This window comes from Oncorhynchus mykiss, chromosome 25 (assembly GCF_057628025.1).
Source record: "Oncorhynchus mykiss isolate SJ-2025 chromosome 25, ASM5762802v1, whole genome shotgun sequence".
NCBI classification, from domain to species: Eukaryota; Metazoa; Chordata; class Actinopteri; order Salmoniformes; family Salmonidae; genus Oncorhynchus; species Oncorhynchus mykiss.
Window position 1 is genome coordinate 54328175 of NC_143046.1, and position 23130 is coordinate 54351304.

The 23130-nt window shown below is 43.3% G+C and overlaps 1 protein-coding gene across 8 annotated transcripts in view; it reads right to left on the bottom strand.

Moving 5' to 3' along the window:
* The window catches only part of myo6b (myosin VIb), a 98753-nt gene that overhangs the window by 10267 nt on the left and 65356 nt on the right, over positions 1-23130 (bottom strand). For 2 of the 8 annotated variants that reach the window (XM_036962302.2, XM_036962303.2), the window contains exons 16-32: positions 21652-21779; positions 17668-17763; positions 12631-12801; positions 11324-11362; positions 11149-11242; positions 10858-10988; positions 10677-10754; positions 10256-10385; positions 9573-9663; positions 8689-8839; positions 6384-6592; positions 5877-5955; positions 3558-3718; positions 3175-3219; positions 2700-2735; positions 2031-2069; positions 789-889 (exon numbers count right to left, since the gene is read on the bottom strand). In XM_036962302.2, the coding sequence (XP_036818197.2) occupies positions 789-889; positions 2031-2069; positions 2700-2735; positions 3175-3219; positions 3558-3718; positions 5877-5955; positions 6384-6592; positions 8689-8839; positions 9573-9663; positions 10256-10385; positions 10677-10754; positions 10858-10988; positions 11149-11242; positions 11324-11362; positions 12631-12801; positions 17668-17763; positions 21652-21779 (1779 nt within the window). Of the gene's footprint in view, positions 1-788; positions 890-2030; positions 2070-2699; positions 2736-3174; positions 3220-3557; positions 3719-5876; positions 5956-6383; positions 6593-8688; positions 8840-9572; positions 9664-10255; positions 10386-10676; positions 10755-10857; positions 10989-11148; positions 11243-11323; positions 11363-12159; positions 12307-12630; positions 12802-17667; positions 17764-21651; positions 21780-23130 lie in introns of those variants that run through there. The other 6 variants (XM_036962306.2, XM_090220564.1, XM_036962307.2 and 3 more) reach the window with 4 other exon arrangements.

Here is a 23130-nt window from a genome sequence, read left to right on the forward strand (position 1 = left end):
GACCCATTTTGCATGCCCCACCCTACCATGAGACAACCATGTCTTCATCACTGGAAAAAATACACGGTTGAATTTGATATCATTTAAAAGCCTAAAAACACATTTTATAATTTATTTGAATAAACATTGTCAAGTTCTTTCAAATACACATTGGCACTTTTTTTCCTTTAATGTCAATTTCTCACATATATTGTAGATTAGACCCTATTTTCCATCGTCTGAGGTGTTTGTGCTATGCTTGCCATTGGTTGATGCACAGCATGCTCTTAGGGGAAGTGTTGGTACGAAGCGCTCCCCAACTGACAGCTCGCCTATTCATCTCGCCTATTCACACATGTCGAATCAGACTGAGATGGTAAGACTTGCCTCCATGTTTTTATATTGAAACGGGTACAGAGGGAAAAACACTAATTCACCTTAAATGGTAATAATTTCCCACTCTGCCACAATGCTGTACCCTCATCAACGTAGCAGCTGCATGTACACTCTCCTGTCGGCTCTTAATCTTACACCCTCACCCAAATAGAATTCCTCTATCAATTTCAGCCTGGTTGCAATTTCCTGGAAATTACCTCCCACTTTAGCTATCTGTGAAAATTACAGGGGAAATCATGCCTAGGCAGGAAAGTCTAGAGCGGGGCGAAAACCCATTTGAAGAGGTTGCGTTACTGGACAGATTTTCAATTATTAACATTGGGGCTGAATTAATGATGGTGTGAGTGATGGAGGTGCACAGAGCTGGATCATGAATCTCCCTGAGAGCTCGACACCTTGGGGAAAAGTCTTACCGCACGAGGTGTTGATGACATCCCGCAGCTCAGCGTACTTCCACTTGCTCAGGTCGTACTTCCTCACGCCGGCGGCTTTGAGTGCCTGCACCTGTGGACCCCTGCATTCCCCGCAAGGAAGGGAGAGAAGAGAGGAATCCATTTTCAAAAGTCAGAGCAGTGGGACGTCTCGGAATCCCCGCTAGAATCGGCGCCGCCATAGTGATGCGGTGGTCATTTTCAAAGACTAAAATACTGGTAACAATCAGAAAAATAATCAAGTGCTAAGTGGGGCAAAAAGGGGAAATCTGTGTCTGACTTCGTCACTGCTCTCTGACATCCCACAGGCAATTACACTCCCACTGCAGATTTGTGGCCATTTAGTGTGACCATTTCACCCTATAACCTTTTCCCCACCCCACCTAAACTTAGTCAGTGTGTTCCTGGGCTTCGGTAAGCACAGTCTGCAGCCCTTTACCTGCCTCCCGCAGCATGCTTCTGAGGTCTCTAATTAACAACCCGACAGGCAGGATTTGGCCCCTATTTACGGGCGGCCCTCCAGGTCTGTCTGTGTGGCAGGGTCAAGGCTTTGGGCCGCTGTAAAGGAATCCTTGGGTCTTCTGGTGCTAATCCAATTTTTGGACGTTAAGCCTCCCTGTAAGAGGAGGGCCAGCCTGGGCAGATACCGGAGTGACAGAAGAATGTCAGGGAGAGACTATGTTGTGTGTGGTGGTGACAGCTCACCTGACCTTTGGGGCTGAGCGCTGGATAGTCGCCAGGGATTGAGTTTAGACACGATGACTTGAAAGTGCGTTGGCCAACTAGCTCTAACAAAGAGCGCTTATTATAGATAGCATGCAATTCCCCTTACTATGGAATCCATAGTAAGGGGAAACAGCATACATTGATGTCCGAGGGGAAAAAACTGTGTTTGTTGTTTGCAGTAACTTCTGCAGTAGTAACTTAAACCAGTTAAGGAAGTTAGTTGTGTTCAAAGTGCAATAGTTGTGGTCAATGCCACAGCTGGTACACAATCAGATTTCATCTCAAAATACACACACGCATGCAGACATGCCTAATTTCAAGATTCAATAAACTGATCAACAAGATAACACCCTTGGTAAAATCTCTTCATTTCCCTTTGCGCACTAGGATTTGAAACAATTTTAATAATACATTTGAATTCTTCGGAAATGATTCATTTGATTAATCGATTTGGGTGATCATTGATCCGAGAAAAAACGATTTCTCTCCATTACCCACCAAGCCAGAAGTTGTGACATTTCCAGCGCCATTTCCTCCCTATAAACACATTAATACCAGCACACATAAATTACTATAACAGAATAATACATCAATGTCTCTGATTCATACACATCCATATATCAGTAGTATAAATAGTATTTCCCATTGGTCACAGAGATCAGGGTGGCTTCCACTATGAACTGTGTGTGCAGCCATCTGATACGTTGATGTCAGCGTGCGTTGTGACAGTCACACACTGTTGTGACACTTGTGGCGTGTTGACAGCTGTGAAAATTGGAAGCTGCTTAAATGTATCCCTCAGTGACAAGTCATGAAGAAATAATCGCATCTGATGAGTGAGCAGGTAGCCCAAGTGTCAGTACACCAAATACAGTACTACTCTATTCCAACTGTAACTAACCATGGCTAAACTCATCCATTTGTTTTGACGGTGGTAGCTACTGATATCCTTACTGGAGTGGTTAAGTGTGAGTCCTAAGTAGTTAGCTAATTAGTCCTACCACGAACATTGGTTAGGAGTTAGGGGGAGGGGGCTTTGTGGGTTTTATCAAATAGTTGCGCAAAGCTATCAGATCTAATACAATAGGAATGGAATATCAATGTTTGCCATATCCATATGCTTTATAAGAACAAATGCAACGTATAAAAAAGTCCCGGAGAACATACATTGTGATTGCCTTGAGGTTTTGAAGTCCACCAGCACTGCAAACAGAGGACATGATGATTAGGATATATGAGCATATGATTGTTGCAACTTAGAAGAATCAGCAGAAACCGATCAAAAGCAGATCGGCATGTTCCTGTTCCTGTTTAGATTTGTCACGCAACGGTTGCCTGTTTACGTTGGGCTAGTAACAGACGTGCTTATCCCATGGCACTGTTGATTCATGCCCCGGGCCGGGACCACAACTGCGGATTGATTCGTGACTGGAATGTGGTGTTATTTGGTTCGATCCAACGTGAAGAGTTAAGAGAACTTGCGTATTGTTTATGATGGCTTTGCATGGGCTGGTATAATCCTGGATATAAATTGATGAAAGATTAGATTTGAGGTTGAGATTAAAGCATGCGGGGGATTGTGATTAATGGGTTGTGTTAGGTTACTGGAAGCAGGAGGCTAAACTAATGGCTAATGTCTTACATGGATCTCATTGTGTCTGGATAGAGACCTGAGAAAGACCCATTTCTGAAAGAGGAGAGAACAGAAGGAGAAAAAAATAGGTTATGCATGCAGTGGACAGGTAGTGGTCTCCTTTCGGACCTAGATGAAACACAACACCTATTTTTATTTGACTTGTTGAATCCTTACCAAATCCTGCTGCAGAAGCTCCCTTGAGCTCTTATTACAACATTTTCTGGGTTAAACAACAACCTTTTCCACGTACCTAACCTTGGGTACGTCCTGCAAAAACCTAATCTAGGGCTCGTGTATTGAGACACGACAATATATGAATAACAATATACAGCACAGTGTGTGTGTTTGTGTGTCCACTTCTGTGTGTGTTTGTTTGTATCCGTGTGTACCTGCGCAGGCTGAGGTCCATCAGGGCCTCGTCGGTGATGAGTTCGGCTTCACTCTGGGCGATCCTCATGGCCAGCTCTCTGTCCCTCTTCTCCTGCTCCAACATGGCTGACCGCTGGGCGTCCTCCTCTCGCTCCAACGCTATCTGGATGTCCATCTCCGCCTGAATGCACACATTGTCGGCACCATCATCATTATTCTCAACACCGCCATTGCATCATGAGTGGTTAATTTATATGCGCTTCATGTAAGGAAGCTGTTATCGATGTGAAACATCACTACAACAGAGAAAGAATAGATGATCTTTATCACTAGACAGATACGTTCAGACAGTCAATAGCAGAAACTTGGTAAGATTAAAACATTTTACACGCCATAGATTGACATTTTCATGATGATTGACATTACACGCCACTTTTAATCTGTAAACACAAGTCGGAAGTTCTTCTTCTCACACTTTTTTTGGGGGAAAGCCAGCCACCCCTGGAGTCAGAGATTAGAGCAGGACCATGGGCTGTGTCAGACTGTCTTAGTCCTGGGGAGCGATGGAACCTCGACTGGCCCTGAATGCCAGGAGAACTTAGGCAATTACAGGGCCTGCTGTGTGGCCTGATTAGACATACAACCTGGTTCAAGCAGCTGGTATCGAGTCTGTCCCTGTGACTGCGCACCTAGACGATGCAGACATGCACCCAGCAGACAACTGCAACAACAACACGGCAGCCTAATCAGAGAGGAAGGTCAGGGGGTACTCTGAAGGTCAGAGGGAACTCTGAAGGTCAGAGGGAACTTTAGGCCTTGTGAGGAAGTTGGAGGGCGATAAACAAGGTAGCAAAGAAAGTTGGAGAGGAGGAAACTGAGGGCAAGGTGAAAGTAGCAAATCTCTGAGGGAAATAAAAGCACAGCGCCCTCCAAAAAAGCCCATTTCCACTATTCTAAGGCTTTGAAGTAGGATGAGCCAAGGCTAAAGACGCATCGGAAACTCAGCTTTGTGCATGTGAATCAGGCTACTAAAAGCACCGGGGGGGAAGATATATGAATATCAATGCTGTGCTGGGGTGAGTTTGGGAGGGCAGACATGGGTGCCTCTGCTTGCGTCCCATGAAATTAACTAGCATCAGTACTTCTAGTACTCCTACAGTAGCAGGAGTGCTTTGACAGGCCTGGGCTTCCAGCCCGGGTAGATTAGAGCCAGTGAAAGGTGGTGAACCCCCAGGATAGACACCATTGCAGGAGAGAACAGGAGGGCATGGAAAAGAGGAGGACTGGTGTGTTGAGAGGAAGAGAATGGGATGGCGGGGGGAGAGGGAAGTAGGGATTACAGAGAGAAGAGAAGAGGAGAACACACACAGGAAGTAGGGGATTAGAGATGAAAGACTACCAAAATAAGAGGGCAGGATAAAGGAGAGCAGTAGTGAAGAAAAAGAAGAGAGACGGATGAAAATAAGTGATGGATGAGGAAGGAAGAGGTTTGATGGAGGGTTGAGGACTGGAGAAGGTTGTGGGAATGAGGGGATAGAGAAAAAAAAGAGAGCGGGAAAGGGGGGCCTGAGGCTGGGAATAGAGGGCAGAGGAGGAGAGAAAGAGAGAACAGTATATGGTAATAAGGGACAGAAGAAAAGGGGGATGAGGGTGGGAAGAGGGCAGAGGAAGAGAAAATTAGGAAAATGCATATGGGATTACAGGGCAGAAGAGGACAGAAGGGGGATGGGAAGAAATGGTAGAGGAAAAAAAGGAGGTAACTGCAAACGGTAATTGAGGGCATGATCATTAAGGGAAGCGGAGGACAGGCACAGCGGGAGGGAGGAGGATGGTTCTGGGAAGGCAAGGGGAAGGAGAAACTCAGCAGGAGTGATCCATCACAAGAAAGGGACGGCCCATTGGGAAATCTGACCAATGCCACGACCTCGGTCTTAGTACAACAAACACGACAGGTAAGAAATCAATCCATTACTGCTCCATAGAAAGTCATTGGAGACTATCAGGAATTAAGGTCAATGTCTGAGGAAGTGGACCAGTGTTAGGGTCTCTCTAGTGGGAAAGGAAGGGTCAGTAACTCCCGAGTGTGGCAGGCACTGCATCTCAGTGCTAGAGGCGTCACTACAGACACCCGGGTTCAAATCCAGACTGTCTCACAACCAGCTGTGATTGGGAGTCCCATAGGGCGGAGCACAATTGGCCATCCGGGTTTGGTCGGTGTAGGCCATCATTGTAAATAAGAATTTGTTCTTAACTGACTTGCCTAGTTAAATAAAGGTTACATAATTATTTTTTTTAAAACAAACAAAGCTCTCCTTTTGCACTTCAGTGGGGTCACAAACCTGCATTATCCTCTCCTCTTCCTCCCTCTTCTTCCTTTCCTCTTCTTCCTGCTTCCTCTTATGCTCCATCTCCGATTTCCTAATGAGAAGGGACAGGGATGACAGAGGACAGAGGTGGTTAATGCCTTTAAATGGCAAAACGCCATGTCACTTCAAAATCACAGATGTACTCAATGACACGATCAAACCATGAATAATGTATAAGCTCAATCTCTGAACATCAACTCTGGACATATCCTGTTGGGGGGTTTCTTTAAAATTGATATTCATGTCAATGACTTCAACTAAAACAGTGCAAGCGTGGACAACTCCAATCATGAAGTGCTGCTGTTGGTGCACTGTGCAGGCTTTTGTTCCAGCCCAGCACTAACACACTAGAACCAAAAGCCTGCACACAGTGAAGCCATCCACTACTTAAATTGCGTACCCCAGTACTACCAGCCCATTTATGTTCTCATTTGTACCCCTGATACCACCATCATTCACCCTTCCCTCCCTTCCACTTACATCCTCCTATCGTCTTCCTCCTTCTGGCGTCGCTGGTCCTCCTCCTCCCTTCGCCTCCTCTCCTGCGCCATCTCCTCCTCGATGCGCCGCAGCCTCTCCATCTCCTCCTCCTCCTGCTTCTTCTTCTGCATAGAGGAGAGCAGTTGCTCCGAGCGCTTCACCAGACCCTGGTACTCCTGGTCAATCTCCTTCCGGGTCATTACTGTTGCCTATAGGAGGGGGCATAGGTCAAAGGAGTTGTGTCATAGGTCAACGTCTTTGGCATAATCACATAGGCTTATTACACAATTTTGTATAGGCTAAATTATTTGGACTTGTGTTGTCAAAGTGTGTCATGGTCATTATTATAAATGCATACAGCATATACAGTAGGTTTAATAGGACTGATGTTTTTCATAATGACTTAAACAAATGAGATACAATAAAAAGCCTGTGGGGTAAACGTTAAAAGTAACATTACATTCCCAATATCCCAGAATCTCGTTTAATTGAACTTTCCTAATTTCCTCTGCACATGCAAATGTTTAATTAGACTGTCCATGGGTTTGAGGGTTTTCCCTGCGGGAACGGGGTCTGACGCCATTAACTAAATGACAGCCATTGTTTATGACTCATGTTTAATTCAGCGAGCGATGCTAAAGCTACAGGCTTCATATAGGGCTGAGAATATCATCAGGCGCTAGAGAACATCACCAGGCGCTAGTGAACACAGAGCGGATGCTAACAGAGGAGCGCAGGGTTGGGCAGACGCACAGAGGTGGCTGAACTAGGAAGTAAGGGAGGGAAGGAGAGAAAGGGAGAATGAGACAGTTGCTCACATGGAAAATGTTCTGCACGGATTCCAGTCATCTAGTCTAGCGCTACCAGCGCTCTGGCTAGCTACCTCTGCCAATAACACACATCCGGGTTACAAAGACAAAGTTTACAGACAACACTAAAACAATTAGGGAATCAATTTCAGAGTCCTGATAGCATTTGTATGCCCATCTAGAGGCCCCAAATAACACTGGTGTTTCTAGCAGCGGGAGACAGGCGAGTTCCCTAACCATATTTATCCATATTAGAGGATTACACATCAAATCAATCAATGTTCCCTCTAAGCTATGTGCACGCGCAAAGCTCCACCTGGACTGCAGCGCAGAAGAAATTACAGCCCGCGAAAAGAGATGCACGAGATTGAACTTCACTCAACTTTACTACAGTTGGCCCCGTTAGTATAAACTATCAACATTTCCCTCTACTTTGAGAATTGTGATCGAATCAAGATAGTATTAGCCCCTTTTAATGCAACATACAGAAACAAATCTAACTTTATAAGACAGTCTGTGATTTTGTTTTAGGTAAAGCGCATTGTCGGTAGATTCTATTGAATTGACGGGCACGAGTGGTCACGAGTAGATGCGCTTGTTTTGAGATCAAAGTGCATAGCCGCGTGTGCAAGTGTTCAAATTCATTGCTAGTTAGTCAGTTACTAGCCCAGTTACAACTCATTTCTGGTGATTGCTTCCTAGAAGAAAAAACGAGTCAAGTAAAGATATTTTTTTATGCCTTAATGGGGCAGTGTTGTATTTTGAGACAGGTTTGAATAAGCCAAGAAGCCAATAGGCAGTGTGTAGCATATACTTTTTTGTCTGATTCTCTGTAATAATAATAATTGTCAGGGAATAATATTTTATTTTGTGATGTGGCTTCTTCAAACACATAAAACATTTCAGTCACGTCCTTGTTTAAGGGGCTCAACAGGATACTGCCAAGCCCTGAATTTTTTCAAAAGTCTCATGGAATGTAGGCCTACATTGAACACCACACATTGGCTGCTACTGTAGGCTGTATCATAGAACAGCTGTTTCAATAGCTACTTCAATCGCTATGTTAAAATATTATGGGACGCATTTTCTCCATTGTTTTGGATGGTAGGCCACTCTGGTAGGACTACATTATGATCAAAAAGCCACAGTAGCCTATTGGCCACTGTTAAAACTGTAATTTTAAAGCCTCAGAATTTTCCCTACTTTGCGCTCAGCAGATATAAAATTTGCTCAGTGCTGTCATTGTTTTGAGGGAACATCAAAAACAACCGAAGCTACTTCGGTTTCCTGATGAGATGACAGAGAGACGAGATCTGCGGGATTAGATCAGAAAAGTAAGAGAGGTGAGTCACCCTGTCCTTTTCGGTTTAGGGTGAAGTTGCCCCTGGATGCTGATTTTGGGTCAGTTTTGCAATTCCCAGATTAGGATAGGGGGAGGGGAAGCTGATCCTAGATCTGTGCCTAGGAGCAATTTCACCAACGGAGCTGCCCTTCACCTTAATCTTGGCCATAAGGGTGTCGATGGAGGCCCCCAGCTCCTGGATCTGCTTGGCCATCTCCTGCTTGCCCTCCTTCAGTGCGCCCACCACCTCGTTGAAGCGCTCCATCCGCGTTTTCAGGTTACGCACCTTCACCATGCCATCGATGCTGTGGCCGCAACACACACATACATATGAACACAAACACATATAGGAGCAAATGCAAGTATACGTGCACCCACATAAGTGTGAGCACTAAAGCTCGCACGTGCCAACACACACACACACACACATCGTATCGTTTTATGCTTGAAAATGGTTCGTGTGAAACGGACATTTTGTGCTAGCTACATAATAACTTATTCACAGATCATATACAGTGAAAGTATTCATACCCCTAGATGTATTCCACATTTTGTTGTGTTACAGCCTGAATTCAAAATGTTTTAATCAAATTTGTTTTACTCACCAATCTACACATACCACATAATGAGAAAGTGAAAACATGCTTTTACATTTTGTTTTGCAAATGTATTTCAAATGAAGTACAGAAATCTCAGCTGCCTTTGGCTTTATCTGTCAAACAACCTATTACACACATTCTAGGGTCCTGAGCAGTCAATTCAAAAAACTCATCACACGGATGGTCCCATTCACAAAAGCAATATATATTTTCCAAAGGCAATACGACAACGACATACTGTATCTTCAAAAGCAATACAGTAAGACTAACATTTCTTAATGTAATAAGGTGACAAGAGTGTGCCAGGAGTCACGGCTGAGCTCTCAAGATTGATTTGAACTTCTAACTGCACAATGTGTAGAAGCTATCAAAAGGCACAGTGTTAAGCACTTTCAAACAAAGAGAATGTGTGTGTGTGTGTGTGTGTGTGTACACCCACCGTGGCTTATGTTTCCTCTTACAGAGCCACATGCGGACGGTCTTCTGAATCGTAATAAGGGCAGAGGCACGATATTTCATCTTCTCCTTCACTGTGTGTGTGTGTTGGGGGGGGGGGGGGGTAGAGATAGAGAGCATGAGAGAGAAAGTGAGTAAGACAGAAAGCGAAAAGAGTGAGAGAAAGTGAGAAAAGAGAAAGTGAGTAAGAGGGAGATCCAATCATCAGCATTGGGCCTATTCACACAAACAGAGATGAAGCTACACACACTCCCTATGATCTGTTGACTGAGCTTGTAGGGATATTAAGTTGGAGTTTTTTGAAGGAAAATAAATGGAAGTGCAGCCAGCCGTACCAGTGCATATAGCCTCAGCTATGAGATATCCTGAAGGGGAAGTTTAGCAACTCTGATTCAGCAGAAATCGTTTTGAACCTTTTTTGTTACGGGGGTTGTTTTAAAAGTTATATTCCTTTGTTTTCTTTTTTTTGCCATTTTTAAGCCTGTCTAGTGACTAATGCTAAAGCATGATGGTGCAACGCAACTGACTCTTAATGATGATTCAATGCGTCAATGTTTTAATTGTATCTGTCCTTAACAACTAAATACATTATTATTTTTTAACTAGCAGGAGTGCTACTGTTCTACGGTATGTCGTCCAGCTCAGTGCGACTATGAGTAAGCATACGTTTGATGACGGAGAGGGAGCACCACTGGACCTTCTTCCAGCGGCTAATGACCAGCCACTGGTTGACCTTCTTCACCAGCTCTGCCAGGTGGTCCGGGTCCGACTTCATGATTTGGTCAAACTCTGCAAACTGACCCAGAAACAGGACATCAACAGAATCATTCAAGGTCATTTGGGCCTATGTAAATCAGCAGCTTTTCTCTAGCTCGTCCTGGGGACCCTAATGGGTGCACATTTTGTTTTTTTGCCCCAGCACGACACACAGCTGATTTGAATAATCAAAGCTTGATGAGTTGATTATTTGAATCAGCCGTGTAGTGCTGGGGCAAAACCAAAAACGTGTACCTATTAGGATCCCCCGGATCGAGTTTAGGAAACACTGCTGCAGAGTATTAAAAAGAGAGCAGAAAGCAGTGCTTACCTTCCCAGGACGGAAGAATACTCTGGTCAACCCAAACTTGTAGTCATTCTCATTCAGCCCTAGTGCTTTGAACAAAGCCTGCAGAGGAGCAAGAACCAAAACCATCAGTCTCTTAAAATGTGTAAACATGTGAGCAAAGTTACCTTTGAAACGTAATACTGTGTTTGGGGGAGCCATCCACCTTGCAGAAGAGCCTGGGGTCCAGTCGTGTGAGCTTGTCAGGCATGTATTGCTTGTACATGTTGTAGAGCTCATGGAAGGGAGCTCGTGAGGGGAAGCCGCCCTGCATTAGGTCTAGCACTGACACCATGCCTGGTGAGGAAAGGGAAGAGAATGTCTTAAAGAGGTGTGTGTTCGTGTGTCTTTACTAATCTTTATAACTGATTATGAACTAAAGTTTACTTCATTTTTTTACAATGTGATTGTGTTAATGATACTCTCAAAACAATGTTCTTCCTCTCCAAGCCCATACCTGAACACTGCAGCTGAGACAGAATCTGGGCTCCTTCAAATTGGTGGCTCACCATCTTTAAGTTGGGTTTTACACAGCGAATGAAGCTGGAGCCCTTTGAAAGACAGGTAAATCATATCCATTACATATCCATCGATCACATCCAATCTGAGGCCAGTTCCTGACAGATACTCACAGTGCTGCGAAGCTTCTCCAGCAGTAGGTTCAACTGGGTCTGTGAAGGCAGGCAGAGAAAAAGCTTCCTTAATACCTAATCTAAGTCCCATCGCACTGCACAAAAAGGGGGTAAGGAGCACATACAAACAAATTGGGATTATATTTGACATTGCACATTTACAACTGAAGAAAAGCAATAATTATAATGCTGACAAGAAAGTAAAACGTGAATTAGGTGAGGGATAACAGCACACGGAAAGACAAAGGAAAACCATGCATGACTCATGACAATTCTGCAAAAGCCACTTGCACTGTTCTCAATGGGATTTGCTTTAATCAATCCTAAATGAATCTGGATGATTTCTCGAGATATATAAAAAATGGACTGCAACTGTGCCAAGTAGATACTTTTTGGGATGTTTTCCAGAAAAAGTGAACGATAACTGATGAATGAATGAGTGTCCTGAGTACACGCACCTTTCACTGCTCATAGTAGGGAATCTTTTAAACAGAAATAAAACTGGACTGTGTTCCCTTCCTCACAGCATTGCAATATATTGCCTCACAATGTCTAACTTTGATCTATATTTTATGTTTTATTAAAGCACATTTGTGTCATTAAGCTGAAAAGATCCGGTCTTGCTCTTTTCTCTGCAACGCTACCCTCAGGTCATTGTGTCCATATTATCTTATGAGTTAGTGCTAAAAGCGTCAACTCAAGCATCACGGCACACAAAGACCATAGACAAAGACAGGTGGAGGGGAAATATGACAGGAAGTCAGTGATGGGTGCTCTGTGTGCATCTGCTGATACAGTATGGTGTTGTTGAAACAATCTACAGTGAGACAAGTTACCTTCTGTCCCTGGCTGACTATACTTCTTTGTGACCGACTTTAGCCTGGCTGCTACTTTCTATCTCTTGACTTTTTCCACACTTTTTCTTTCGCCCCCCTCTCTAGCTGACAAGGATTTCTTGGAAAAAGAGGTAGGAGACTGGAGGTCTACAGAGGAAAGGAGGGATGGAAGAAAAGCGGGAAGGAGGGGAGAGGCGTTAGAAGTTCAAAGGTAAAAGTTGGAAAATAGTGCGCAGCGTTTTCTCTAATGTGTCAGATAACTTCTGAAACAACAATCTGAAATAAGCAATAGGAAAAGCATTAGACTACAAACTAAAGACACTATTCACTTCAATAGCGAAAGCAGAATGTGAAACAATGTCAAACGCTGTAAGAATTTTATATTTACACAAACTAATAAGAACTTGTGGTGCGTTTTTCCTTCAAAAGTGTCATCTCAGAGCCAGGTGCTGCTACAGTCTCCTTCCTCACCTTGAATTTATTGCCCACACTGATGAAACTGAGTTTGCCAGCCTTCTGCTTGGAGTCCTTGCTGTTGTTAGAGTTCTCAAAAAGCTCTCGCACAAACTTGTCCTTGGACTCACACACAAGGCTCTCCAAAGACATGTGGAGGGCATCATTATTCTTCTCTACAAACTGGATCTGCAAACGCACGCACACAGAAAAAACATGACAAATACATAAACAGACTGTTTACATAGACTGCCGTGTGTGCTGACAAGTAGTGATAGGGGAAAACATCAATACAGTTACATATTGCAATATTATTTTGGATGATGTTATAAAGACACAGTAGTTTCTTTTTGGTAGTGTTAGTTAGTGCTAGTCGGCTGTACATGAGCCAAAACTCTGGTATTTTTCATCCTATAGCTTGTTCTCCACAACTACTGACCACAACAACTGACCACAACCAAACAAATTTTACCACACAACCACAACCCCACAACTTTTGACCACAACCACAGAACTTCTGACAGTAACCACACAACTGCTTACGACAACTTTTGACCACAAGCATACAACTACTGACCGCAACCACACAACTAATGGCCGCAACCACACAACTTCGGACCGCAACCACACAACTTTTGACCACAACCACAGAACTTCTGACAGTAACCACACAACTGCTTACGACAACTTTTGACCACAAGCATACAACTACTGACCGCAACCACACAACTAATGGCCGCAACCACACAACTTCGGACCGCAACCACACAACTTTTGACCACAACCACAGAACTTCTGACAGTAATGACAACTGCTTACCACAACTTTTGACCACAACCACACAACTTCTGACCACTCATCTACTGAACACAACCACACAACTTCTGACAGTAACAACACAACTACTGACCACAAACACACAGCTACTGAACACTCATCTACTGACCACACAACCTCACAACTACTGACCACAGTTAGTGACCACAACCACACAACTTCTGACTACACAACTACTGACCACAACCACACAGCTACTGACCACACAACCCCACAACTACTGACCACAGCCACACAACTTTTGACCAGAATCACACAACTTCTGACAGTTGTGTGGTTACTGTCAGTAGTTTTGTGGTTCCTGTTAGTAACCACACAACTACTGACCACGACCACACACCTACTGACCACAACCACACAACTACTGACCACAACTACACAACTACTTTCCACAGTTAGTGACCACAACCACACAACTACTGACCACACAACTTCTGACCACATCCACACAACTACTGACTACAACCACACAAATACTGACCACTCATCTACTCACCACAACCACACAACTTCTGACCACACACCTACTAACCACACAACTGCTGACCACACAACTACTGACCACAAGTACTGACAACAACCACACAACTGCTTACCACAATTAGTGACCACAACCACACGACTATTTACCACAACCACACAACTATTGACCACAACCACACAACTGCTGACCACACAACTACTGACCACTCAACTGCTGACCACAATTACACAACTACTGACCACAACCAAACTGCTGACCACACAACTACTGACCATTCAACTGCTGACCACTACCACACAACTGCTTACCACAACCAACCGGCCTCACAACCACAGACCACGTGTAACCAAGGCAGTCCAGGTCCTCCACTTCAGTCTTCTTCACCTGCGGGATGGTCTGAGACCAGCCACCCTGACAGCTGATGAAACTGTGGGTTTGCACAACCAAAGAATTTCTGCAAAAACTGTCAGAAACTTTCTCAGGGAAGCTCATCTGTGTGCTTGTCATCTTCACCAGGGTCTTGACCTCACTGTAGTCCGCGCTCATAACAGACTTCAGTGGGCAAATGTTCACCTATGATGGTACCAGCATGCTGGAGAAGTGTGCACTTCACGGATTAATCCTGGTTTCAACTGTATCGGGCAGATGGCGTCGTGTAGACGAGTGGTTTGGTGATGTCAACCTTGCGAACAGAGTGCCCCATGGTGGCGGTGGGGTTATGGTATGGGCAGGCATAAGCTACGGACAACGAGAGCAGTTGCATTGTATCGATGGCAATTTGAATGCACAGAGATACCGTGATGAGATTCTGAGGCCCACTGTTGTGCCATCTACACGCCGCCATCACCTCATGTTTAAGAATTATAATGCACAGCCCCATGTCGCAAGGATCTGTACACAACTCCTGAAATCTGAAAATGTCCCAGTTCTTCCATGGCCTGCATACTCATACCAGAAATGTGACCCATTCCCATTGAGCATGTTTGGGATGCTTTGGATCGACATGTACGACAGCGTGTTCCAGTTCCTGCCAATATCCAGCAACTTTGCACAGCCATTGAAGAGGAGTGGGACAACATTCCACAGGCCAATCAACAGCCTGATCAACTCTATGTGAAGGAGATGTGTCGCGCTGCATGAGGCAAATGGCAGTCACACCAGATACTGACTGGTTTTCTGATCTACACCCATACATGTTGTTAAGGTATCTGTAACCAACAGATGCATATCTGTATTCCCAGTCATGTGAAATCCATAGATTAGGAACTGTATATGAACTGTAACTCAGTAATTCTTTGAAATTGTTGCATGTTGCGTTAGTGTGTTGTTAAGACAGTTGTTTTTATTAGAACACAAAGGGTGTCTTCAGAAAGTATTCACACCCCTTTATACCCCCTTCACTTTTTCCACATGTTGTTGTGTTACAAAGTGGGATTAAAATGGACTTAATTGAAATTATTTTGTCAACTATCTAGACAAAATACTCTGTCAAAATGGAAGAAAAAGTCAAACATTTCTAAAAAATTATGAGAAATAAAACACTAATATATCTTCACTAGATAAATATTCAACCTCTAGTCAATACATGTTAGAATCACCTTTGGCAGTGATTACAGCTGTGAGTCTTTCTGCTAAGTCGATAAGAGCTTTCCTGGATTGTACAATATTTGCACATTATTTTTAAATTCTTTAAGCTCTGTCAAGTTGGTTGTTGATCATTGCTAGACAGCCATTTTCAAGTCTTGCCATAGATTTCCAAGCCAATTTAATTCAAAACTGTAACTAGGCCACTCAGGAACAAATCAATCAATGTCATCTTGGTAAGCAACTCCAGGTATATTTGGCCTTGTTTTAGGTTAGGTTATTGTCCTGCTGAAAGATGAATTTGTCTCCCAGTTTCTGGTGGAAAGCAGACAGAACCAGGTTTTCACTAGGATGTTGCCTGTGCTTAGCTCTATTCCGTTTCCCTCTCAAACTCGCCCCACGAAAAAACATCATTCCACTTTGACATTATGGGGTATAGTGTGTAGGCCAGTGACAAACAAATATACATTCAATCCACTTTAAACTCAGGTTGTAACACAACAAAATGTGGAAAAAGTAAATGGGTGTGAATACTTTCTGAAGGCACTGCATGGAAAAATACACGTTTCAAAATTTGGACCAATCGACTAGCCGAAAGAACAGATGACTCTCGGTCAACCAATATAAAAATGTAAACTCAGCAAAAAAATAAACTTCCCTTTTTCAGGACCCTGCCTTTCAAAGATAATTCGTAAATATCCAAATAACTTCATAGATCTTCATTGTAAAGGGTTTAAACACTGTTTCCCATGCTTGTTCAATGAACCATAAACAATTAATGAACATTCTCCTGTGGAACGGTCGTTAAGACTCTAACAGATTACAGACGGTAGGCAATTAAGGTCACAGTTATGACAACTTAGGACACTAAAGAGGCCTTTCTACTGACTCTGAAAAACACCAAAAGAAAGATGCCCAGGGTCCTTGCTCATCCGTGTGAACGTGCTTTAGGCATGCTGCAAGGAGGCATGAGGACTGCAGATGTGGCCAGGGCAATAAATTGCAATGTGCGAACTGTGAGACGCCTAAGACAGCGCTACAGGGAGACAGGACAGCCAGCTGATCGTCCTCGCAGTGGCAGACCTCGTGTAACAACACCTGCACAGGATCGGTATATCCAAACATCACACCTGTGGGACAGGTACAGGATGGCAACAACAACTGCCCGAGTTATACCAGGAACGCAGAATCCCTCCAAGAGTGCTCAGGCTGTCTGCAATAGGCGAAGAGAGGCTGGACTGAGGGCTTGTAGGCCTGTTGTAAGAAAGGTCCTCACCAGACATCACCGGCAACAACGTCGCCTATGGGCACAAACCCACCGTCGATGGACCAGACAGGACTGGCAAAAAGTGCTCTTCACTGACGAGTCGCTGTTTTGTCTCACATGGGGTGATGGTCAGATTCGTGTTTATCGTCGAAGGAATGAGCGTCACACCGAGGCCTGGACCCTGGAGCGGGATCGATTTGGAGGTGGATGGTCCCATTGTCAGTGTTTTGCCATGGCCAGCGAAAAGCACGGATCTCAATCCGATTGAGCACGTCTGGGACCTGTTGGATTGGAGGGTGAGGGCCACCCCCCCCCAGAAATGTCCGGGAACTTGCAGGTGTCTTGGTGGAAGAGTGGGGTAACATCTCACAGCAAGAACTGGCAAATCTGGTGCAGTCCATGAGGAGGAGATGCACTGCAGTACTTAATGCAGCTGGTGGCCACACCAGATACTGACTGTTACTTTTGATTTTGACCCCCCCCCTTTGTTCAGGGACACATTATTCCATTTATGTTAGTGGAACTTGTTTTCTGAAAAGTGAGAGAACATTTCTTTTTTTGCTGATTTGATTTATTATTCAGGAACAGCCATGGTGTCTATTAATGGAAAAATACATGTTTAAAAATGTAGACCATTCAAATCATATCGGCACCTAAGTATTGTAACAATATTGTATCGTGAGGTCCCTGGCAATTCCCAGCCCTACTAACAAGCTGAGAAGACTATTACCAGCAGAAATATTTAAAATGGCTGCATAGTTACACAACGTCTGGGATATAACTGCATATAGTCTGACAAAGTTACATCATACAATAATACATGCTTAAACAACAAGCAATCACAAGAACAAATCAAAATATAATCGATGTGCGTGATGGTTACCGTCTCGTAGCACACAGCTCCGGCAAAGTGTCTGACGATGAAGCCTTCATCATCTCTGACGTTCCTGTGAACAGCCAGCTTCGACTTCCTAGGGACCTGAGAGATGGCAGTGACATTAGATTGATATAGATTGATATACAGTTGAAGTCAGAAGTTTACATACACCTTAGCCAAGTACATTTTAACTTAGTTTTTCACAATTTCTGACATTTAATCCTAGTAAAAATTCCCTGTTTTAGGTCAGTTAGGATCACCACTTTATTTTAAGAATGTGAAACGTCAGAACAATAGTGGAGAGAATGATTTATTTCAGCTTTTATTTCTTTCATCATATTCCCAGTGGGTCAGAAGTTTACATACACTCAATTAGTATTTGGTAGCATTGCCTTTAAATTGTTTAACTTGGGTCAAATGTTTCAGGTAGTCTTCCACAAGCTTCCCACAATAAGTTGGGTGAATTTGGGCCCATTCCTCCTGACAGAGCTGGTGTAACTGAGTCAGGTTTGTAGGCCTCCTTCCTCCCACACACCTTTTCAGTTCTGCCCACACATTCTCTATAGGATTGAGGTCCGGACTTTGCGATGGCCACTCCAATATCTTTACTTTGTTGTCCTTAAGCCATTTTGCCACAACTTTGGAAGTATGCTTGGGGTCATTGTCCATTTGGAAGACCCATTTGCGACCAAGCTTTAACTTCCTGACTGATGTCTTGTGATGTTTCTAAAATACAGTGCCTTGCGAAAGTATTCGGCCCCCTTGAACTTTGCGACCTTTTGCCACATTTCAGGCTTCAAACATAAAGATATAAAACTGTATTTTTTTGTGAAGAATCAACAACAAGTGGGACACAATCATGAAGTGGAACGACATTTATTGGATATTTCAAACTTTTTTAACAAATCAAAAACTAAAAAATTGGGCGTGCAAAATTATTCAGCCCCCTTAAGTTTATACTTTGTAGCGCCACCTTTTGCTGCGATTACAGCTGTAAGTCGCTTGGGGTATGTCTCTATCAGTTTTGCACATCGAGAGACTGCCATTTTTTCCCATTCCTCCTTGCAAAACAGCTCGAGCTCAGTGAGGTTGGATGGAGAGCATTTGTGAACAGCAGTTTTCAGTTCTTTCCACAGATTCTCGATTGGATTCAGGTCTGGACTTTGACTTGGCCATTCTAACACCTGGATATGTTTATTTTTGAACCATTCCATTGTAGATTTTGCTTTATGTTTTGGATCATTGTCTTGTTGGAAGACAAATCTCCGTCCCAGTCTCAGGTCTTTTGCAAACTCCATCAGGTTTTCTTCCAGAATGGTCCTGTATTTGGCTCCATCCATCTTCCCATCAATTTTAACCATCTTCCCTGTCCCTGCTGAAGAAAAGCAGGCCCAAACCATGATGCTGCCACCACCATGTTTGACAGTGGGGATGGTGTGTTCAGCTGTGTTGCTTTTACGCCAAACATAACGTTTTGCATTGTTGCCAAAATGTTCAATTTTGGTTTCATCTGACCAGAGCACCTTCTTCCACATGTTTGGTGTGTCTCCGAGGTGGCTTGTGGTAAACTTTACCACACTTTTTATGGATATCTTTAAGAAATGGCTTTCTTCTTGCCACTCTTCCATAAAGGCCAGATTTGTGCAATATACGACTGATTGTTGTCCTATGGACAGAGTCTCCCACACCAGCTGTAAATCTCTGCAGTTCATCCAGAGTGATCATGGGCCTCTTGGCTGCATCTCTGATCAGTCTTCTCCTTGTATGAGCTGAAAGTTTAGAGGGACGGCCAGGTCTTGGTAGATTTGCAGTGGTCTGATACTCCTTCCATTTCAATATTATCGCTTGCAAAGTGCTCCTTGGGATGTTTAAAGCTTGGGAAATATTTTTGTATCCAAATCCGGCTTTAAACTTCTTCACAACAGTATCTCGGACCTGCCTGGTGTGTTCGTTGTTCTTCATGATGCTCTCTGCACATTTAACGGACCTCTGAGACTATCACAGTGCAGGTGCATTTATACGGAGACTTGATTACACACAGGTGGATTGTATTTATCATCATTAGTCATTTAGGTCAACATTGGATTGTTCAGAGATCCTCACTGAACTTCTGGAGAGAGTTTGCTGCACTGAAAGTAAAGGGGCTGAATAATTTTGCACGCCCAATTTTTCAGTTTTTGATTTGTTAAAAAAGTTTAAAATATCCAATAAATGTCGTTCCACTTCATGATTGTGTCCCACTTGTTGTTGATTCTTCACAAAAAAATACAGTTTTATATCTTTATGTTTGAAGCCTGAAATGTGGCAAAAGGTCGCAAAGTTCAAGGGGGCCGAATACTTTCGCAAGGCACTGTATATCCATATAATTTTCCTACCTCATGATGCCATCTATTTTGTGAAGTGCACCAGTCCCTCCTGCAGCAAAGCACCCCCACAACATGATGCTGCCACCCCCGTACTTCACGGTTGGGATGGTGTTCTTCGGCTTGCAAGCCCCCCCCCCCCCTTTCCTCCAAACATAACAATGGTCAATATGGCCAAACAATTATATTTTTGTTTCATCAGACCAGAGGACATTTCTCCAAAAAGTATAATATTTGTCCCCATGTGCAGTTGCAAACCGTAGTCAGGCTTTTTTATGGCGGTTTTGGAGCTGTCCTTTCAGGTTATGTCGATATAGGACCTGTTTCCTCCAGCATCTTCACAAGGCCCTTTGCTGTTGTTCTGGGATTGATTTGCACTTTTCGCACCAAAGTACGTTCATCTCTAGGAGACAGAACGCATCTCCTTCCTGGGCGGGATGACGGCTGTGTGGTCCCATGGTGTTCATACTTGCGTACTATTGTTTGTGTTGATGAACGTGGTACCTTCAGGTGTTTGGCACCTTTGGCACCCAAGGATGAACCAGACTTGTGGAGGTCTACAATTCTTTTGAGGTCTTGGCTGATTTCTTTTGATTTTCCCATGATGTCAAGCAAAGAGGCAATGAGTTTGAAGGTAGGTCTTGAAATACATCCATAGGTACACCTCCAATTTACTCAAATGATGTCAATTGGCCTATCAGAAGCTTCTAAAGCCATGACATCATTTTCTGTAATTTTCCAAGCTGTTTAAAGGCACAGTCAACTTAGTGTATGTAAACTTCTGACTCACTGGAATTGTAATACAGTTAATTATATGCGAAATAATACGTCTGTAAACAATTGTTGGGAAAAATTACTTGATTCATGCATAAAGTAGATGTCCTAACCGACTTGCCAAAACGATAGTTTAACAAGAAACTTGTGGAGTGGTAGAAAAACAAGTTTTAATGACTCCAACCTTAGTGTATGTAAACTTCCGACTTTAACTGTACGTAACGTGTGTGTGTGTGTGTCTGTCTGTCTTTATTTCTGCATGGTGTAAGATGGTGTAAGATAGACCGGGCTGAAGAGGTGATGGCAAAAGTCCTTTATTAAGACCCTCATCATTGTGTATGATCTGTGGCCACTATTAGGATACTCACCTATCTGTGGTAGTATCATACTCTAAGGCAGTCATGAATTAATATTATATGACCATACACATCTGAGAGAATATTCCACATTTCCATATGAAAATGACAATTAATATTGTCTAAAAACCAGCTGTCGCCAGCCCAGTCTAATCTGTTGGTCTGAATTTATATCAATGCTGCATTTCAAACAGGATTTTACGCCTGTCAAGCTTACAGAAAGCGGGACAAAAGTTCCCTAAGAAAAGGGACTGGGGCTGCTGGTTCACAATAGCTCTAATGTTTCACATAGACCAGAATGTCCATTACAATACCATTGTGACCCCTTGGCATGAAAGTGTGGTGAGAGGGCAGTAACAGTATCAGTATCAGTTCACTAAATGTTGATCTAAGGTAAGTTTAGCATTTTACAACATAGATGGTTCAAGCTAGCATCCAGGCTGGGTAAGCTGATCCCAGATATGTGCCTGCAGGCAACTTCCACCCACAGCTCTCACCGTCAGTCTAAAGTGGTCTTTGTGCTGGCTGTGGATGGTGTTGGCAAAGTGATGGTCGCTGGGCTGTGGTAGACGGTTCTCTTCATCCAGAATGTCCAGGATGCCCACAAGTTTTGCTTCCACCAGGTCTATGGGGATAAATGAATGCATTATTACAGATGTAGTCAGCAGCATAGTCAATTCACGTCAAATTATTAAGATACGAATAAGATAAGTACTTTATTGATGTGCAAGGGGGAAATTTGTCTCGTGCTACTAATGTTGTAATGCGGTCTGTGTTTTGAACATTTCTCAATGTCACTGTGTGAAGTCATAAGGAAAATAAAGTTAAATTCTAACATATTCCAGAGGGGAGCGGTCAACTGTCGGAATGTCTGGAAAGATGCAATCGGTGTCTCAATGTTCCCTTTCCTGGAACATTGACAACCTTTGTGTATTTCTACTGTGCGCTGTGTCTGAGGCTTTGGGTGTTCAAATTGGAGGCACAATGCCTTGTATATCCGGATGCTCATCATAATCTCTCCTAGTGAATTATTCATACAGGACATTCTGTTTGGAATAACATCTGACGGAGGCACACCAATACATTTGCATGAATAGGCACCTGGGCATAAATTGGGGGGGGGGATTGATGAGCGAATTAATGGACAGCCAGCGAGTAATTTGCAAGTCTTACGAACATTATTCATGGCTGCCAGTTAACCTGGCACCTGACTAATCAAAACTAATCAAAACCCTGTTTGAAATACAAATCGAAATAGATCACGTTGCCACCTACAGGACATTTGATCCTTTTCAATGGAGGTTTGGGTTGTGAAAACATAGGCAGAGGGGAACAAAAAGAGCACTGACAATGACAAATGCTCATTACACAATGGCAACTTCCTGGTTTAATGAGGAGCCACTGGTTGTGGTCCCTCTTCGCCACTAACTCCAGAGAAGTTATATTGTATAGGGCCCTATAAAATCAGTATTATTTGTTGCCTAATTCTGTTTTCTATGTATTGTTTTTCTAAGTTTATGATTTCCCCCTGTTTTTTTTTACAGGTTTTTGGTCTCAAACTGTTTATAGAAAAACAACAAAATGGAATGTTCTAAGTTCAAAACAATGCCTAAACCACATCAGGAAAACACTTAAGGTCTGGGAAAAATCTAAGAAATTTTAATTTTTGGGTGTAGATACCTCTTTCATTCAAGTGCACACCAGCAAGAGACTTGTTCGGTTAGTGGTGTTTCTGTAGCACACGTGATTTCAGAGTTTGCTTAACAAATCACCACTCGATTGATGCAAATAATCACAATATCATTTTGCCAGGTAGGCAATGTTAACTTTGACTTCATTGCTAACGGCTACATAAACTGGTAGACAAACGTGGACACACAGACAGGGGCATTCCTGCATTGCCTCTTCAGAAAGTTTAAGGAAAATGCAAATCCCTGATGCATTTTGTTAATGTCTTACGATAATCTTAAGCAAAT